The 14,181-nt window shown below is 52.3% G+C and overlaps 1 protein-coding gene across 12 annotated transcripts in view; it reads left to right on the forward strand.

Annotated features, from left to right (window-relative positions):
- EHMT1 (euchromatic histone lysine methyltransferase 1) overlaps positions 1 to 14,181 on the forward strand; it is a 126,505-nt gene that overhangs the window by 93,237 nt on the left and 19,087 nt on the right. For all 12 annotated transcript variants that reach the window (XR_004424593.1, XM_033122229.1, XM_033122224.1 and 9 more), the window contains 3 exons: positions 59 to 165; positions 5,948 to 6,070; positions 13,742 to 13,843. Coding sequence is in view for 11 of the 12 variants with exons in the window: in XM_033122229.1 (XP_032978120.1) it covers positions 59 to 165; positions 5,948 to 6,070; positions 13,742 to 13,843 (332 nt within the window). In the remaining variant the exon portion in view is untranslated. The remainder of the gene's footprint in view (positions 1 to 58; positions 166 to 5,947; positions 6,071 to 13,741; positions 13,844 to 14,181) is intronic.

Consider the following 14,181-nt stretch of genomic DNA (forward strand, 5'->3'; position numbering starts at 1 on the left):
CGTTGGTGAGCCGCCCTCACGACCAGTCCGAGTGACTGATGACCCTGTTTGTCCACAGTTGATGGGATCGACCCCAACTTCAAAATGGAGCACCAGAACAAGCGATCCCCACTGCACGCCGCGGCGGAGGCTGGCCACGTGGACATCTGCCACATGCTGATCCAGGTCGGAGGGCCACACAGTGTCACACGGTCCCACAGGCCAAGCGCCTGCCGAGCCCGCACTTGGTCCCCAGGCCCGGGTGTCCCAGCAGGCTGCTGCGCCTCGTTCCCTCACAGCCAGTTGAGTCCTGATGGGCTCGCTTTTGGTGTTTAAGGTTACTGACTCCTCATGTGGAGCGTGCAGCCCAGGGCTGCGAGCTCCCACTGCCCTGCAGGCCTGCTCGGCCGAGCGTCCCACCCGCTGTGTTTCAATCTGCTGTGGGAACGTGCGTGTGACCACAATGGCACTAGGAGCTGCCATGGCTTTCCCCTGGCTGAGTGGCCTGCCTTCCTGCCAATTCATGCCTAACCCTCTGAAAGACTGACACCTGCCTGGTGTCACCTGGAAAGCACCTGTCGTGTGTGCTTAGCGCCATCACTCTGGGACAGACACATCCCTTGGTCCCTGGAGTCCACATTGTAAGTCTGACCTTCGTGTTTGAGCTGTTCTCTCCCTGGCGCTTCAGGAAGTCCCCTTGAACGCTCTGCCGAGTTCTAGGCCTCCGGCAGCTGGTGCGCCCTGTGCGTGCTCCACTCCAGCGGGTGTCCTGCTCCCTGCATTCCCGGCCCTGTGCTAGGGGCCTTCCTGGTCCCCCCATCTTTCTGGCGCTTTCTAGGCCTTGTTCTGTCAGCCCTTGGGGGCTTCCACCTGTGCTGGGGACCTGGAGTCCTTCTTTGTAGCCTCTTCCTGTCCCTTGTCTCTGGGACCAGATTACATCATTACTTCGGTCTTTCTCACCTAAAGGTTTTCTCAGATGCTTGATGATGATTGCAGCTTGTTTACATTTCCAGTAAAGGACTAACCTACTGACCGCAGGTTCTTGGTTGGAGTCTTGTCACTGTCAGTGACCTGCAGGACGTGGCTGTCTGGAAAGGACCCTTGTATACAGCTGTCACCTGTGTGTGACTGTGGGAGCCACAGAGTGGGACGGTGGGGGTGCCACACTGTTCCCCGAGCGGTGCTGGCCTGCCCTCCCCTGTCGGCTCTGGCTCCTGGCCCTGACCCTGGCCCTGGCTACTGCTGTCGTTGCTTCTGGTTTTCCTCGTTCTTTTATCCCCAGCCAGGCGGCCGGAGGCCGCGGCTGTGCAGGGCAGGGAACGCTCACGCTTGGTTTGCATCTTGGGGCCAATCCAGCTGTTGGAGGGGATCGCTGATGCCCCAGAACGTGCCTCCCAGCCCCCAGCCTCGGCGCAGGCTGCAGAGCCGCTGTTGTGGACGTGGCTGTTTCCATCGCACACAGCTAGAGTTTAAAGCTCCGTCTGGCAGTCTTGGAATTTTAATAGGCACCTTTAGCCTAGGTAATGCTTCCTGTCCTGTCTCACGTTGAAATTTGTTTAACGCCTTTAATTGTGGTTTTGATGTCTAACCTTTTAAGGCAAATATTTTGTTTCGTATCTTTTGTTCTTTTCATTGTCTCATTTCTGTTTATTCTCTTGGAAGCTACATGCTTTTGTTTCTTGTCCCCAGTGGTCACACCTACAGTGTCCTTACTGAGTCGTGAGACTGACGCGATCCCTGAGGAGGGTCCTGGAGGTCGAGGGAGGAAGCGCGTAATCGAGATGAGGGCCGACCTGTGACCGTGAGGCCCAGAGGGAAGCATGAGAGGGTTTGCTGACAGCAGATGGGGAGCTCAGATTGGGCACGCAGCTGCAGGTTCTCAGTGGTGACGTGGTGACTGGCGGGTCTTCGTCATGAGCCTTGAGGCATTGTTGGAGGGAGTGACGGTGGGGAGCTGGTGCCCTGCGGGGACGCCAGTGAGAGGCCGAGAAGTGGTGGTGGCCTGTGCTCACTGAGGTGGACCCGAGGTCAGTCGCGTCGCTGTGGGATTGTTGCAGGACCCCGAGCGAGGCAGTAGATAAGGACGGGGCACGCAGACCCCCTCCAGAATCCGGGTCACCCCAATGATGCGTGAGCTGGGCGGGCTCGTGGTGTGGGCTCGGGGTGGTGGCCAGGCCGCTCCTCAAGCTTGGAGTGAGATGGGTGTGGAGACACTGTCCCTGAGTTTGGGGTTCTGGCTGCCGGTTCTCAATGCAGGGAAGGACCATTCTACTGTCTTTTCGTTCCTTCTTCCTTTGAGAAGTTAGCTCATCACTCCTTTGAAAGGACCTGTGTTCTCTTTCGGGTTTTTTTTTTTTTTTTTTACATTGAAATGTGTGTCTGTGATGCCTACGGAAAAGTCTTTAAAATGTAAACGTTCTGGTTAATAATTACGAAGGGAGCCACCTATCTCCGGGTCAGGACAGGACGCTGCTTGCTCCCCAGAAACGGTGTCCCCTCCCCAGAGGTAGCAGCTCACCAGGCTGCCTTGTGCCAGTCACGTCGCTGCATTTCTGTGTGGTTTCACCACCGCGCATGTGTCCTCAGTGTGAGTGTGACTTAGCTTTGCCTGCAGTCTTCGTGCTGATGGAGTCACAGTGGATTCTGTGTCACAGCCGACACAGACGTGGGGTACAATCAGCCCGCGCTCCGACACCGACGTCCCTTTCCTGCCGCTGCCCACTGGCTGTGCTACGTTAAGACAGTCGGGAACGTGGGTGAAGGAGAACAGGAGCTCTGTTCTGTTTCACAACTTCCTGTGAGTCTTAAACTGTTGACACAGAACGTTACGTGTGAGAGAGAAGAAGGACCCCTCGTACGCAGGCATTCCTTAGGACCCTCTGCACTGCCCTTCGGCGCCTGGAAGTGGGGGCCTGGCACCCCTTTGGATGGGACTCTGCGCCTGTGTTTAACTTCGTGACTCAAGCTCGCAGTCCCTGAGCTTGGGGGCGTGTGACTGTGTATATTTTTCTACCCCAAGAAGGAAGCAACTTTTCTGTGATGACGCAGGAAAGAGAAGGGATGGGCTTGTTTTAGTTTCTTTCTTGGATGTCCTGCTTCTGTGGGGTGTGTCCCAGCTCATATGCCTCCCAAGGGCTGACAGCAGCCCCTGGTGTCACTGTCAGGCTCCTGTCTTGCTGGGGTGTGACGTGTGTTCTGTTCCATCAGGGCAGCACCTCTGAGGAGTGATTTGTCTTTTCACATCCTGTTGCGTTTTCTTTCTGGGGGTTCGCTGGAAACGGCTCTCTGGTTCCATTGGGGCCCGGCTGCTGTGGCATGGGGGGCCCTGGCACATGTGTCTGAGTTTTAAGTGACAGCATTCAAGGAGTGAAGGCTGTGGTCTCAGGCACACAGCTGCACGCCAAGGGCTCTGTGGTCATACGCCCAGATGGCCGGTCTGCCAGGCCACTGACGTCCCTGCGGGGGCTCTGCCCACAGCTTCTGCCCCGTCCTTTGCCCCTACGGGTCGCAGCTTCTGCCTCGCAGCTGCAGGCTATGGTCCCATCGTGCGGGTGCTCACTGCCGGGCCCCAGGTTTCCATCTGCTGCATCACCTTTACATGGCTGTGTGCTGTGAGCCTTGGGCATTTTCAGAGACAAAGTTGCCTTTTCTAGTAGAGCTCAGGGCAAGGGACACACCAACGCCTGCCTCACTGCTGGCCCTGAGGACCTGGCGTGGGTCGCACAGCTCACACAGGTGTCCCCAAACCTCACACCTCACACAGGTGCCCCCAAACCTCACACAGGTGTCCCCACACCTCACACAGGTGCCCCCACACCTTATACTTCACACAGGTGTCCCCACACCTCACACAGGTGTCCCCACACCTCACACCTCACACAGGTGCCCCCACACCTCACACCTCACACAGGTGCCCCCAAACCTCACACCTCACAGGTGCCCCACACCTCACACCTCACAGGTGCCCCCAAACCTTACACAGGTGCCCCCAAACCTCACACCTCACACAGGTGCCCCCACACCTCACACAGGTGCCCCCAAACCTCACACCTCACACAGGTGCCCCAAACCTCACACCTCACACAGGTGTCCCCACACCTCACACAGGTGCCCCCAAACCTCACACCTCACACAGGTGCCCCCAAACCTCACACCTCACACAGGTGTCCCCACACCTCACACCTCATACAGGTGCCCGTGCAGCCCTGCCGCACTCATCTCAGTAAGGATTTGGGGCCGTGTGGGGTTGGGTCCGTTTGGTGTCCAGCACTTCCACCATGGGTTCTTGTTTGTCTTACCAGTCTGTGCATCTGGCCGTGTCCTGGGACCTCATGTGAAGACCTCGTGCCTGTGCTGTGTGCGGCACGTGGGGACCTCCTGGTTTGACTCCCCTCGCCTCTAGGTTCTCAGAGAGTGTTTGACTGTCTTTCAGCCTCTCCTTTTTCTTGGGGACAATCTCTTTCCTTTGGGTGGACATTCTTGGTGTTGGTCCTGGGTTGTCTGCATATCCCCTGAGGGACCTCTGTGCAGCCAGTTGCTGGACAGCTGTGGTTTCTGACCAGCCCACTGAGAAGTGGTTGTGGGTCCACCCCAACCAGCCCTCAAACTTGGACCCTAAGTCTCAGTGAAGGCGTGGTCCTTTGACCCTGACCCCTGACACCTTCAGTGCCTCTGGGTCATCGGGCCGGCCTGTCTGGGGGGCTGCCTCCGTGTGGCCCTCTGCCTCTTGGGCTGGTCCCTGGGTTGGCTTGTAGCAGGTGTTGTCACACTTCTTGCTGCTGCCCACCCCCAGAACCCTTTGTGCTGTCCCCGTGATTTTCAGGTCAAGTGCATGTGCCCAGTTTGCGGGCAGCACCCACCTGCAGAGGGTGTGTCCTGCCTTTGCAGCCCGGGCCTCCTTTAGTGCTCTGACCCCTCATTGTGGCCCTTATCTGTGTGTTGAGGTGTGTTTTTAAGTGTATGTGTTAAAATTGGCGGTTGTGGAATTCTGGCTCGACTTGGCCCGCAGGTTGGGCCGCCCGACCTTGGCTTTGCATTCTCGTGAGTCCCTGCTCTGTGTCCTCCCTGCATGCTCACGCCTCTTTGATCTCTGACTCCGTCTCTGGAGAAGTGGCTGTGACCTTGTCATTCAGGGCGTTCGATTCTGAAATAGCTGATAGTCTCCTTGAGAATTCCCCGGACCACCTCAGTCCTCTGCTTTTCCATGTGTGCCACTCCAGGTCTATTTAAAAATTTCTTTCTTGTGTTTTAGCTTTTGTTTTTAATGGCTAATGGTAAAAACAATACTACATAAGCCTTTCCTGTAGTAAATATTTATTTTAAAAACTAAATATTAGCTCTTTGTACACCAGCATAAGAAATCACAGTTTGTCCCCCCGTGGGTCAAAGGTTTCCACTGCAAAAACAGCCGCTGGCTTGCTTCAGGCCACACCTGTGTCACAGGCAGAGCTTGCGAAGTTTCACAGACAGAGCCTTACCCGCCCCTCCCCCCCTGGCACACTAGGTTTTTGAGTACACCGTCCATTGAGAAATGTAGATATTGCTCCAAACATGTGCTACTGGAATGAGTTTTTGTTCTAGCATTAAGCGGCGTAGCCAGGGTGCCTGGGGCCACATCACTACTTGCTCGTCTGTGCTGAGGGGCCCCTGAGTACCCCTTGTTTTCCTGGTCTAGAGGGTTAGTGCCTTCTTGCTCGTTTCTAAATGTGTTGTCACTAATGTGCTATAAACATTTTCCTTTAAGTGAACTTAGAAAGTGCTCTTTGTGAACTGAAGGTCTGGTAATAACAGGATAATTCTATCTGCAAATGCAGTTTTGGAGAATCAGACACAGTTGGGCATTAGAAACGGCTAGTGTAGCTCGGGAGGTCTTTCTGCTGTCAGGTGTCTGAAGCACGTGAGTGCCCCCTCGCTCAGTGGAGGCTGCAGGGGAGGCTCCCCACACCCTGACCTGCCCTTGTCTCAGCAGGCGGGAGCAAACATCGACAGCTGTTCAGAGGACCAGAGGACCCCGCTGATGGAGGCGGCAGAGAACAACCACCTGGACGCAGTCAAGTACCTCATTAAGGCTGGGGCCCTCGTGGACCCTAAGGTACGTGTGCGCTGGCCACTGGCGGGGCCGCCTCTGCCTTGTGGGCGCTTCCCATTGCCACCAATGGCCTCCTTGTTGGAGGTCTGCGGGACGTGCCTCCACGCTCAGGAAGCACTCGGTTCCCTGGTGACTAACGTGTTGTGTGTCCACAGCCCGGTGAGCATGGCCTCTCCTGCACCTGACAGCAGACCACAGTGAGGAGCTGCGTGCAGGGGTTGGCAGCTCTCCATTGGCACAGACCAGGTCTTTTCCCTGGTCCAGTTAGGCAAAAAGACAGGTAAAAGGCATCCAGATTGGAAAGGAAGAAGCAAAGTGGTCTCTGTTCAGACGACAGCATCTGATACGTGACAACCCTAAAGAATCCACAAAAAACTTGTTAGAACTCGTAAGTACATACTGCAAAGTTGGAAGACACAGAAAAGACACAGAAGATCGGTACAGAAAAGTCACTTGTATTTCTTTACATTTGTTGATGAAACGATCCCAAAAGGCAATTAAGAAAACACTTCTATTTATAATAGCATCAAAAAGAATGAAATACTTAGGGATAAACGTAATGAAGGAGGTGTTAATTGGACAAAAGTAACCTTTTATTTAGTCCCCCAAAAAGAGGGTTTATTGGAAAAAGAAAACAAAACCACCACAGCAGTGTGGGAACACGCACCTTCTGGCCGGCCTCCCATGTGCAAACGAGAGCAATCTCCCAAGATGGCCCCCAATATACCCGCCCCCCCCCCAGGAAGTTAGAACCGTAAAGTTTAACAGGAAGTTGGGAACGAGAGAGTAACAGGAAGCCCAGCTCCAGCCATATTTGTCCAGCTCCCTGGTCAATTTCCTTCAAGTGCCGGTTGGCTTTTACCAGATTTAAAAGGTCTAGTACACAGAAAACTACCAGACGTTGCAGAAGGACGTTAGAGAAGACACAAGTGAATGAAAACACACCCGTGTTCGTGGATTGGAAGACTTAATGTTGTTAAGATATCAGTACCACCCCGAGCCACCTACAGGGTCAATGCAAGCCGTTCAAAATCCCAATGCTGTTTTTCACAGATAGAGAAAAGCACATCCTAGAATTCGTGTGGAATCTCAAGGGACCCCGAACAGCCCAGACAATCTTGGCAAGAGAAAGTCACAGCTGTAGGACTCAGACTTCCTGGGTGGTGGCACGGGACAGACATGCAGACCACAAACTAGAACTGAGCGCAGAAGGAACCCGCAGTGTATCACACGAGCTTCAGCAAGGGCGCCAGGACCACCCCGTGGGGAGAGGACCATCTTTTCAACAAACGGTGGTAGGAAAACTGGATCTCCACATGCAAAAGAATAAAGTTGGGTCCTTTCTTCACACTGTATTCAAGAATTAATTTGAAATGTATCAAAGACCTAAACTTAAGAGCTAAAACCATAAAACTCTTAGAAGAAAAGAGATAAAAAATCTTCATGACATTGGATTTGGCAGTGATTTCTTTGATATGACACCAAAAGTACAGGCAAAAGAAAAAATGGATAAACTTCATCAAAATGAAAAACTTGTGCAGGAGAGTGAAATGATAACCACAGAGTGGGAGAAATATTCATAAATGCTCTGAGAGGGTATTACTGTCCAGAATAAACATGTAAAGAACTCCTGACACTCAGGAACCCAAAGGTGGCCCAATTAGAAAAGGGGCAGAGTGAGTAGCCATCTGCCCATGGAAAGATGCCCGACACCACGAGTCTTCAGGGAAACGCAGAGCAAACCCCGTCAGACACCACTCACAGCCTTTACCTAAGAGGCTGCCATTACCTAAGAGGCCGAGTGAGTGGTGGCAAACGTGTGGTGAAACTGGGACCCTCCCACATGGCTGGTGGGAGTGTTAAGAACCGTGGACAGTGCACGGCTTGGTGCTTTGTCAGAAAGTTAAACACAGAATTACCACATGACCTAGTCACTCCAATCCTAGGTTTGTATGGAAAGAAACTGAAAACGGGGACCTGAACAGATGTGTGTACCCCACGTCCACAGTGGTTCACAGCAACCGAGGGGTTTAGCACCCCCAGTGTCCATCGAGGGGTGATGGGTAACCCAAATGGGGTCTCTCCACACAGTGGAATGTCACTGAGCCCTGAAGGGGAAGGAGGTCCTGCCACCTGCCACCATGTGGATGAGAAGCTCAATGTGACAGGAACCAGTCACAGAAGGAGAAGCCCTGTAGGCGTCCCTTAGGCAAAGGACCTGGAGGAGGCAAATGGAGGGAGGAAGCAGAGGAGAGATGGGCGGGGGGCTGGTGCCTGATGGTTCCTGTTGTCTGGGGTGCTGAGAGGTTTTGGGAGCAGATCCGTGGTGATGGCTCTACAACATGGGAAACTCATTAATGCCGCTGAATTGTACACTTAAAATGGTTCAAATGGCAAATGGTATGTTATATCCACTGTGTAAAACCATAAAAACCTAAGGAGCATCTTACAGTCTTTCCCATTAGTATTTTCATATTTTTTCAAATGAAAAAGAGATCATGCTCACACTAATTTATCACTCCTTTTCTCATCAAATTAAATTCTGTTTTCTGTGTCGTTAAACATTCTTTTAAGTGGCAGCATTGTGTTTCACGATGTAATCACATCGGTTTTAGTCATACTTGCTTAATGTTCAATGCTTAAGTTATTTTCTTGTCTTACGCTCAGTGCTTCAGCAGATACCTTCGTAACTTCGTCTTCGCATGTGGGATTCCCTTAGGGCAGATTTCTGGGGCAAAGTATGCCATCCTTTTTCAGACTTCTGATACTTCTTTCTGAATTGCACCCAGGAATGTGGGAGCACCCTCCCCTACACTTTTCCCCAGTGCTAGCTAGCTATTGGTTTTATTTATTTATCTATTTTTTTACTATTTTAATTTTTTACTATTTTAATTTGCTTCTTTTCAAGTGCACTTTTTTGTATCTAGTTCCCATAAGCTGTGAGTATTTTTCAAGGTTGTGTATAGTCCTTTGCTGTTTTTTATTTGTTTGTTTGTTTTTGGTGGTGTTTGAGATCTGGAAACCTACTTTTCCTGTAAATATCTGCTGTAACTGTTAGATAAGTGTTACTAACCCTCTCAGTTGTGATGGGGGAAGTTTGCATTTGGGCGTGATTCCCCATCGTCACCGCAGGAGCTGATACTCCAGCTGCGTGCCACCAAAGAGGCAGGAGGTCAGTGCTCAGGGCTTCACGGGAGCGTCTGGAAACAACTGGCACCGGCTGGGCAGGCTTGGGGAGGAAGTGGTGGTTGTGGGGCGGCCGGCATCTGACGTGAACGACTCGTGGGGGTGGGCAGGAGGAAGAGGGTCACTGAACTTGCAAACCCATCATAGAAACTTTAGTCTGAAAGTTTTTGATGCTGGATTGTAGGACAGTATCAAACTGTCTGATGTGTATAACTGGAGTCCCAGAAAGAGAAGAGGCAGAAAAACTGGTAGGAAACAATACATTGAAGAAAAGAAAAATGGCTGCATATTTCCCAAATCTGTTGAAAACCTACAGAACCAACTAAGTCAGAAAACACCCAGCTGGATAAATACAAAGAATACACAACTAAATACATCATGCCTAAATGTTGAAAACCACAAGTAAAGAGAAAACCTTACAAGCAGCCAGCGAAAAACACCATATTACACACCGGGAAACAGCATCACGAAAAACTGCCAAGTTCTCATCTGAAACAGTGGAGGCCAAAGAGTGATATTTGTATTGTCAGCCGAGAAGGCGATACCCAATAAAAGGTAACCTTCAAAAAAATAACTGAAATAAAACGCTTTCAGGTAAACAGTAGCTGAGCGGATGGATTTATGGGCAGGTTTATACTCGGGAGAGGTCTGAAGCTGCAGGAGGAAAACGCAGGAATAACGGGAAGCCCCAGAATAGTAAATAACAAAGACTGTTGTTTTCTTTAAATTTCTTAGAAGAAAAAAGGCTATTTAATGGGAAAATAATCCCGTTATAAGGTGGAGTTTTTATGAATTCAGAAGTGAAATGCCGTTGACCCTTGGACAGAGGGGGACTAGGGGCGCCCAGTCTCGCACAGTAGGAAATCGGCGTGTAACTTCTGACGGCCCCAAAACTTACCCAGTCCTCAGTATCCACGGGGGATTCAGTCCCCGCAGACACCAAAACCCAGGGGTGCTCACATCCCCTGAAGGAAATAGTGTAGAACTGTACCTACAGCCAGCCCTCCTCATCCATGGATTCCCAACCCCGATCGAAAACACTTTTCCATTCGGGATTGATGGGATCTGGACGTGCAAACCCGGGGATGTGGAAGGCCGGCCGGCCGTATGTGTACTGGCAAAATCCCTCTCACGTATGAATGGACCCACGAAATTCAAACCCACGCTCAAGGACCAGCTGCCTGTGACAGTCGTGGAGGAAGACAGCCGTACATGGGCCTTGGCTGTTGTCAGGTTGTTTGTTTCTGTTGCGGGAGGTGATAAGTGGTATCTGCCACATAGACGGACAGAGATGAGTGTTGTAATTTATGACATAATTTAAAATCTTGCTTTAAGGAAAACTTTTGAAAAGTTAGTAGAGGGGGCGACTTGATGGCTCATTTGGTTAGAGGGCGAGCTCTGAACAACAGGGTTGGTGGTTCAATTCCCGCTTGGGAAGGTGGGCTGTGCCCCCTGCAAATAAACATTGAAAACGGCAACTGGTCTTAGGGCTGAGTTGCGCCCTCAACAGCTAGAACTGAAGGACAGAGACTTGGAGCTGATGGGCCCTGGAGAAACACACTGTTCCCCTCGCCCCCCCAAAAAAAGCTACTAGAGGAAGTAAAATGGAAGCCTGAAAACTATCTGTTTAACTGAAAGGCAGGAAAGATGGGTAAAAACAGATGGGGCAGGTGGCAAGGTGATGCATTTAAACCTGAGCATGTCCACAATTACATTAAATGTGAAAAGACTGAATTTGCCAATAAAAGGCAGAATTTTGAGTAGATAAGAAGGCAGAACCAACTATGTGTTAATGAAGCTAAACTCACATTAAGTCCGAGAGGGATCAAAGGATACGGGGACACTTAGATAAAAACACATTTATTACAGTAACAGCCACATTGCCACTCACCCCTCAGAGTCTTCCCCTCGCTTCCAGCACACGTCCCTTCGTCATTCCTGCCGCTTCCTGAAGCAGTTCTGGAAGTCCTCTTCACTGAGTGTCTTTAGATGTGCTGCTGTCGTGGCTGCCTCGATGTCCTGAATCATTTTGACTTTGGGGAAGAGCCAGAAGTTGCATGAAGCCAGAGCCGGTGAATAAGATGAGGACACACTGTGAAGTTTTTATTTGACAGAAATCGCTATATCCCAGAAGCGACGTGTGACACCGTGCGTTGCCGTGATGGGGTTAATGGCAATGTGTCTAATACTGCAATAAATTTTTTCAATGTACATTCAGTTTAATGTACAATAAAATACATGCACTATTTTTCGATCACACCTCCTATAAAGCACAGGCGGAAGGAAAAAGGACAGTGAACAAATACGCAGATGCTAAATGTGAAAATGGAGTGTAAACGGGGAAACCACGATGCTTGTGCAGTTAAGAGGGAAGGTTATCTTTGCGACCCCAGCACAGGGAGTTTTATCAGCAAGACACAGGACAGTGGGAGTGAGTGCTCAGCTCAGGTGCATTGTCAGTGAGACCTCACGGTCAGCAAAGATGCCACAGAGCACACGAAAGGCTGCAGGTTGGGGATGAGCTTGCAACACGCTGGCAGAGGATTAATACCCCAAAATATAAAGAATCCCTACAAGTAAAACTAAAGGACTTGGAAGAAAAATGGGCTGAGACTGAACACGCAGTTCCCAGCAAGAAGGATGGGTGACTGACACGTGAAGATGCCCAGCCTCTCAGATGCCAGTGAGACCATGTGGGAGCACCAGGCCCCAGGAGGTGTGCAGTGCACCAGGCGTCGGCGCTGCAGGAGGTCACTGCCCTCCTGTGTCACCAGTGGTCCGTGTGTGACATGCCACGGTCTGCACTGCCAACAGCAGGGTCAGAAAACCCGAATGTCCTGCAGCCAGGAATGCCAGCGGGGAGCCCTCCCACATCTGTGGGGTGGTAGCCCAATGCTGTACCCACCTGCAGAGATGCACTGCAGCCCCAAGTCACCGAAGTGGGGGGCTCCAGGATACAGTGTGGTCCTTTAGGTGCGAGACGGTCAAGATGCAGCCGAACGTGAACCTGAACTGGAGAGTGATTGCCTCTGAGGGGGGAGGAATCGGTGGGCCTGGGTGTTGGGAGCGCCCTGACGTGGGTCGTGTGGGCCTGGAGACCCCGTAACTGGCCCCGAGGGTGAAGGCTGCCCCACTGTTTGCCATATCTTTCTGTCCTCTTGAGTGAAGGACCCTCCGTCCCCAACCTGCGCTGTTGCTCCTCTTCCAGGAAGCCCTCCCAGCTCGGGGCCGCACCTCTGCCTGGTGTCTCCTCGGCCTCTCCCTGCTCCTGCCTCGTGTCCCAGCTCGTGGCACCTGTGGCCAGAGGCACATGCTTTTGCCAGGCAGGAACGGTCCATCTGTCTGTGTGTGTCTGCCCTACGCACAGACGCAGCGTGTGTGCTCGGTGTGTCAGGGCCACACCCCAGACGTGCAGTGCACCTGTCCGTGTCCGTCCTTGGGGCTGTCCTCTTGTGTTCGGGGGGCTGTCAGACTGTACGTGTTCTAGTGATCAAGATGCTTGAAAATACAGCAAAACTTCAAACCAGCAACCATACATTTTGTATTTACAATAACGTTTATCACGTAAGTGCCAGCACTATGGTTCTAGTGTGGACTTTCGTGAAAAAAGTAGGTTTACTGATGAACTTCAGGTTTGGTTAGAAGTGTGTTTGATGATGTGTGATCAAATCTGGGATTCCCACTGTGAGAATAGAAACAGGGAGAGAAAGCGAGTAACGGGAATGGCCAATAGAGACAGGAATGCAGGAGCAAAGCCAAGAAACACCCGTGGGAGGAAAAGGTGCAGGTGTCCGCGAGGCGCCTCGAGAGGTGTGGGGCAAGGTTGGAACCGAGCCTGGCTGTGTCAGCTGGGGTGGGGGTGGCCCTGGCCCCCCAGGGTCCCCTGAGTCTCCTGGAGCTCCCCAGGTCTGACCACTCCCTGGGTGGGTGGCTTTTGTTTTGTTTTGAGGTAGTTCAGTGACTGGGATATATTTAGGAAATAGAGCTGAAAGCTGACCAGGAGGTGTGCCTGGTGGCCAGTCAGCGCCCAGACATGTGGGGCTGCAGGACCAGCCTGTTCCATTCTGGGTCCCTGCTCTTCTGGGCCCCTTGTTATTTTTAATTTCTGTGGACAGCGATGGTGGGGTCACGAGCACCGTGGTCAGCGTACCCTGGAGACCACTGACTCCTGGGCACTGTGGAGGGACCGGCCACTGCACACGGCCACGGCCCGCAGTGCGTCTGCACTGTGGGGGTGGGGCAGGGACAGGGAAAGTCCTGCATGTGTGTCTGGAAAACGAGGGCACCTGGCCACGCGAGGCCCAGCCCCATGACTGTTAAGAGCTGGGGCTCAAGCCCTATGGGACAGGGTGAGGACTGCAGCTGATTGACCTCACGAAGGGACACCACCTTCTCCAATGTGTGGCAGCTCCCTTGTGGTCACTCACTCGGCCTGGCACGCCTTCAGTCACACTGTTTCTCAGAACCTAAATGGCGTTTGTGTTGCAGGATGCAGAGGGCTCCACCTGTTTGCACCTGGCTGCCAAGAAAGGCCATTATGATGTGGTTCAGTATCTGCTTTCGAATGGACAGATGGATGTCAACTGTCAGGTAAAGCCACACCGTCACCCGCCAGACACGGTTCTCCTTTGCAGCAGTCCCACCCCGACCCCCACCCCGCGAGGCCCTGGGAGGCCTGGCCTCGCCCACCGCTATCTGCAGGCTCGCACCTGTGGTTGCCTCTGCACTGCTGCCCAGCGAAGCTCCTCCTGGGCTGTCCGTCTGGACCGCTCCCACCCCCTTCTGGCCGGCGTTCAGATGTTACCACCTGAGTGGGCCCCTCCACTTCTGGTGGCACACCATCTTCCCTCCTGTCACTCGTCATTGTCCAGTATTCCACTTCTTTCCCTGTGTGTTTGCTTATCTTCTGCCTCTCTACCCTGCTGTCA

This window comes from Rhinolophus ferrumequinum, chromosome 12, assembly GCF_004115265.2.
Source record: "Rhinolophus ferrumequinum isolate MPI-CBG mRhiFer1 chromosome 12, mRhiFer1_v1.p, whole genome shotgun sequence".
Classification (NCBI taxonomy): domain Eukaryota; kingdom Metazoa; phylum Chordata; class Mammalia; order Chiroptera; family Rhinolophidae; genus Rhinolophus; species Rhinolophus ferrumequinum.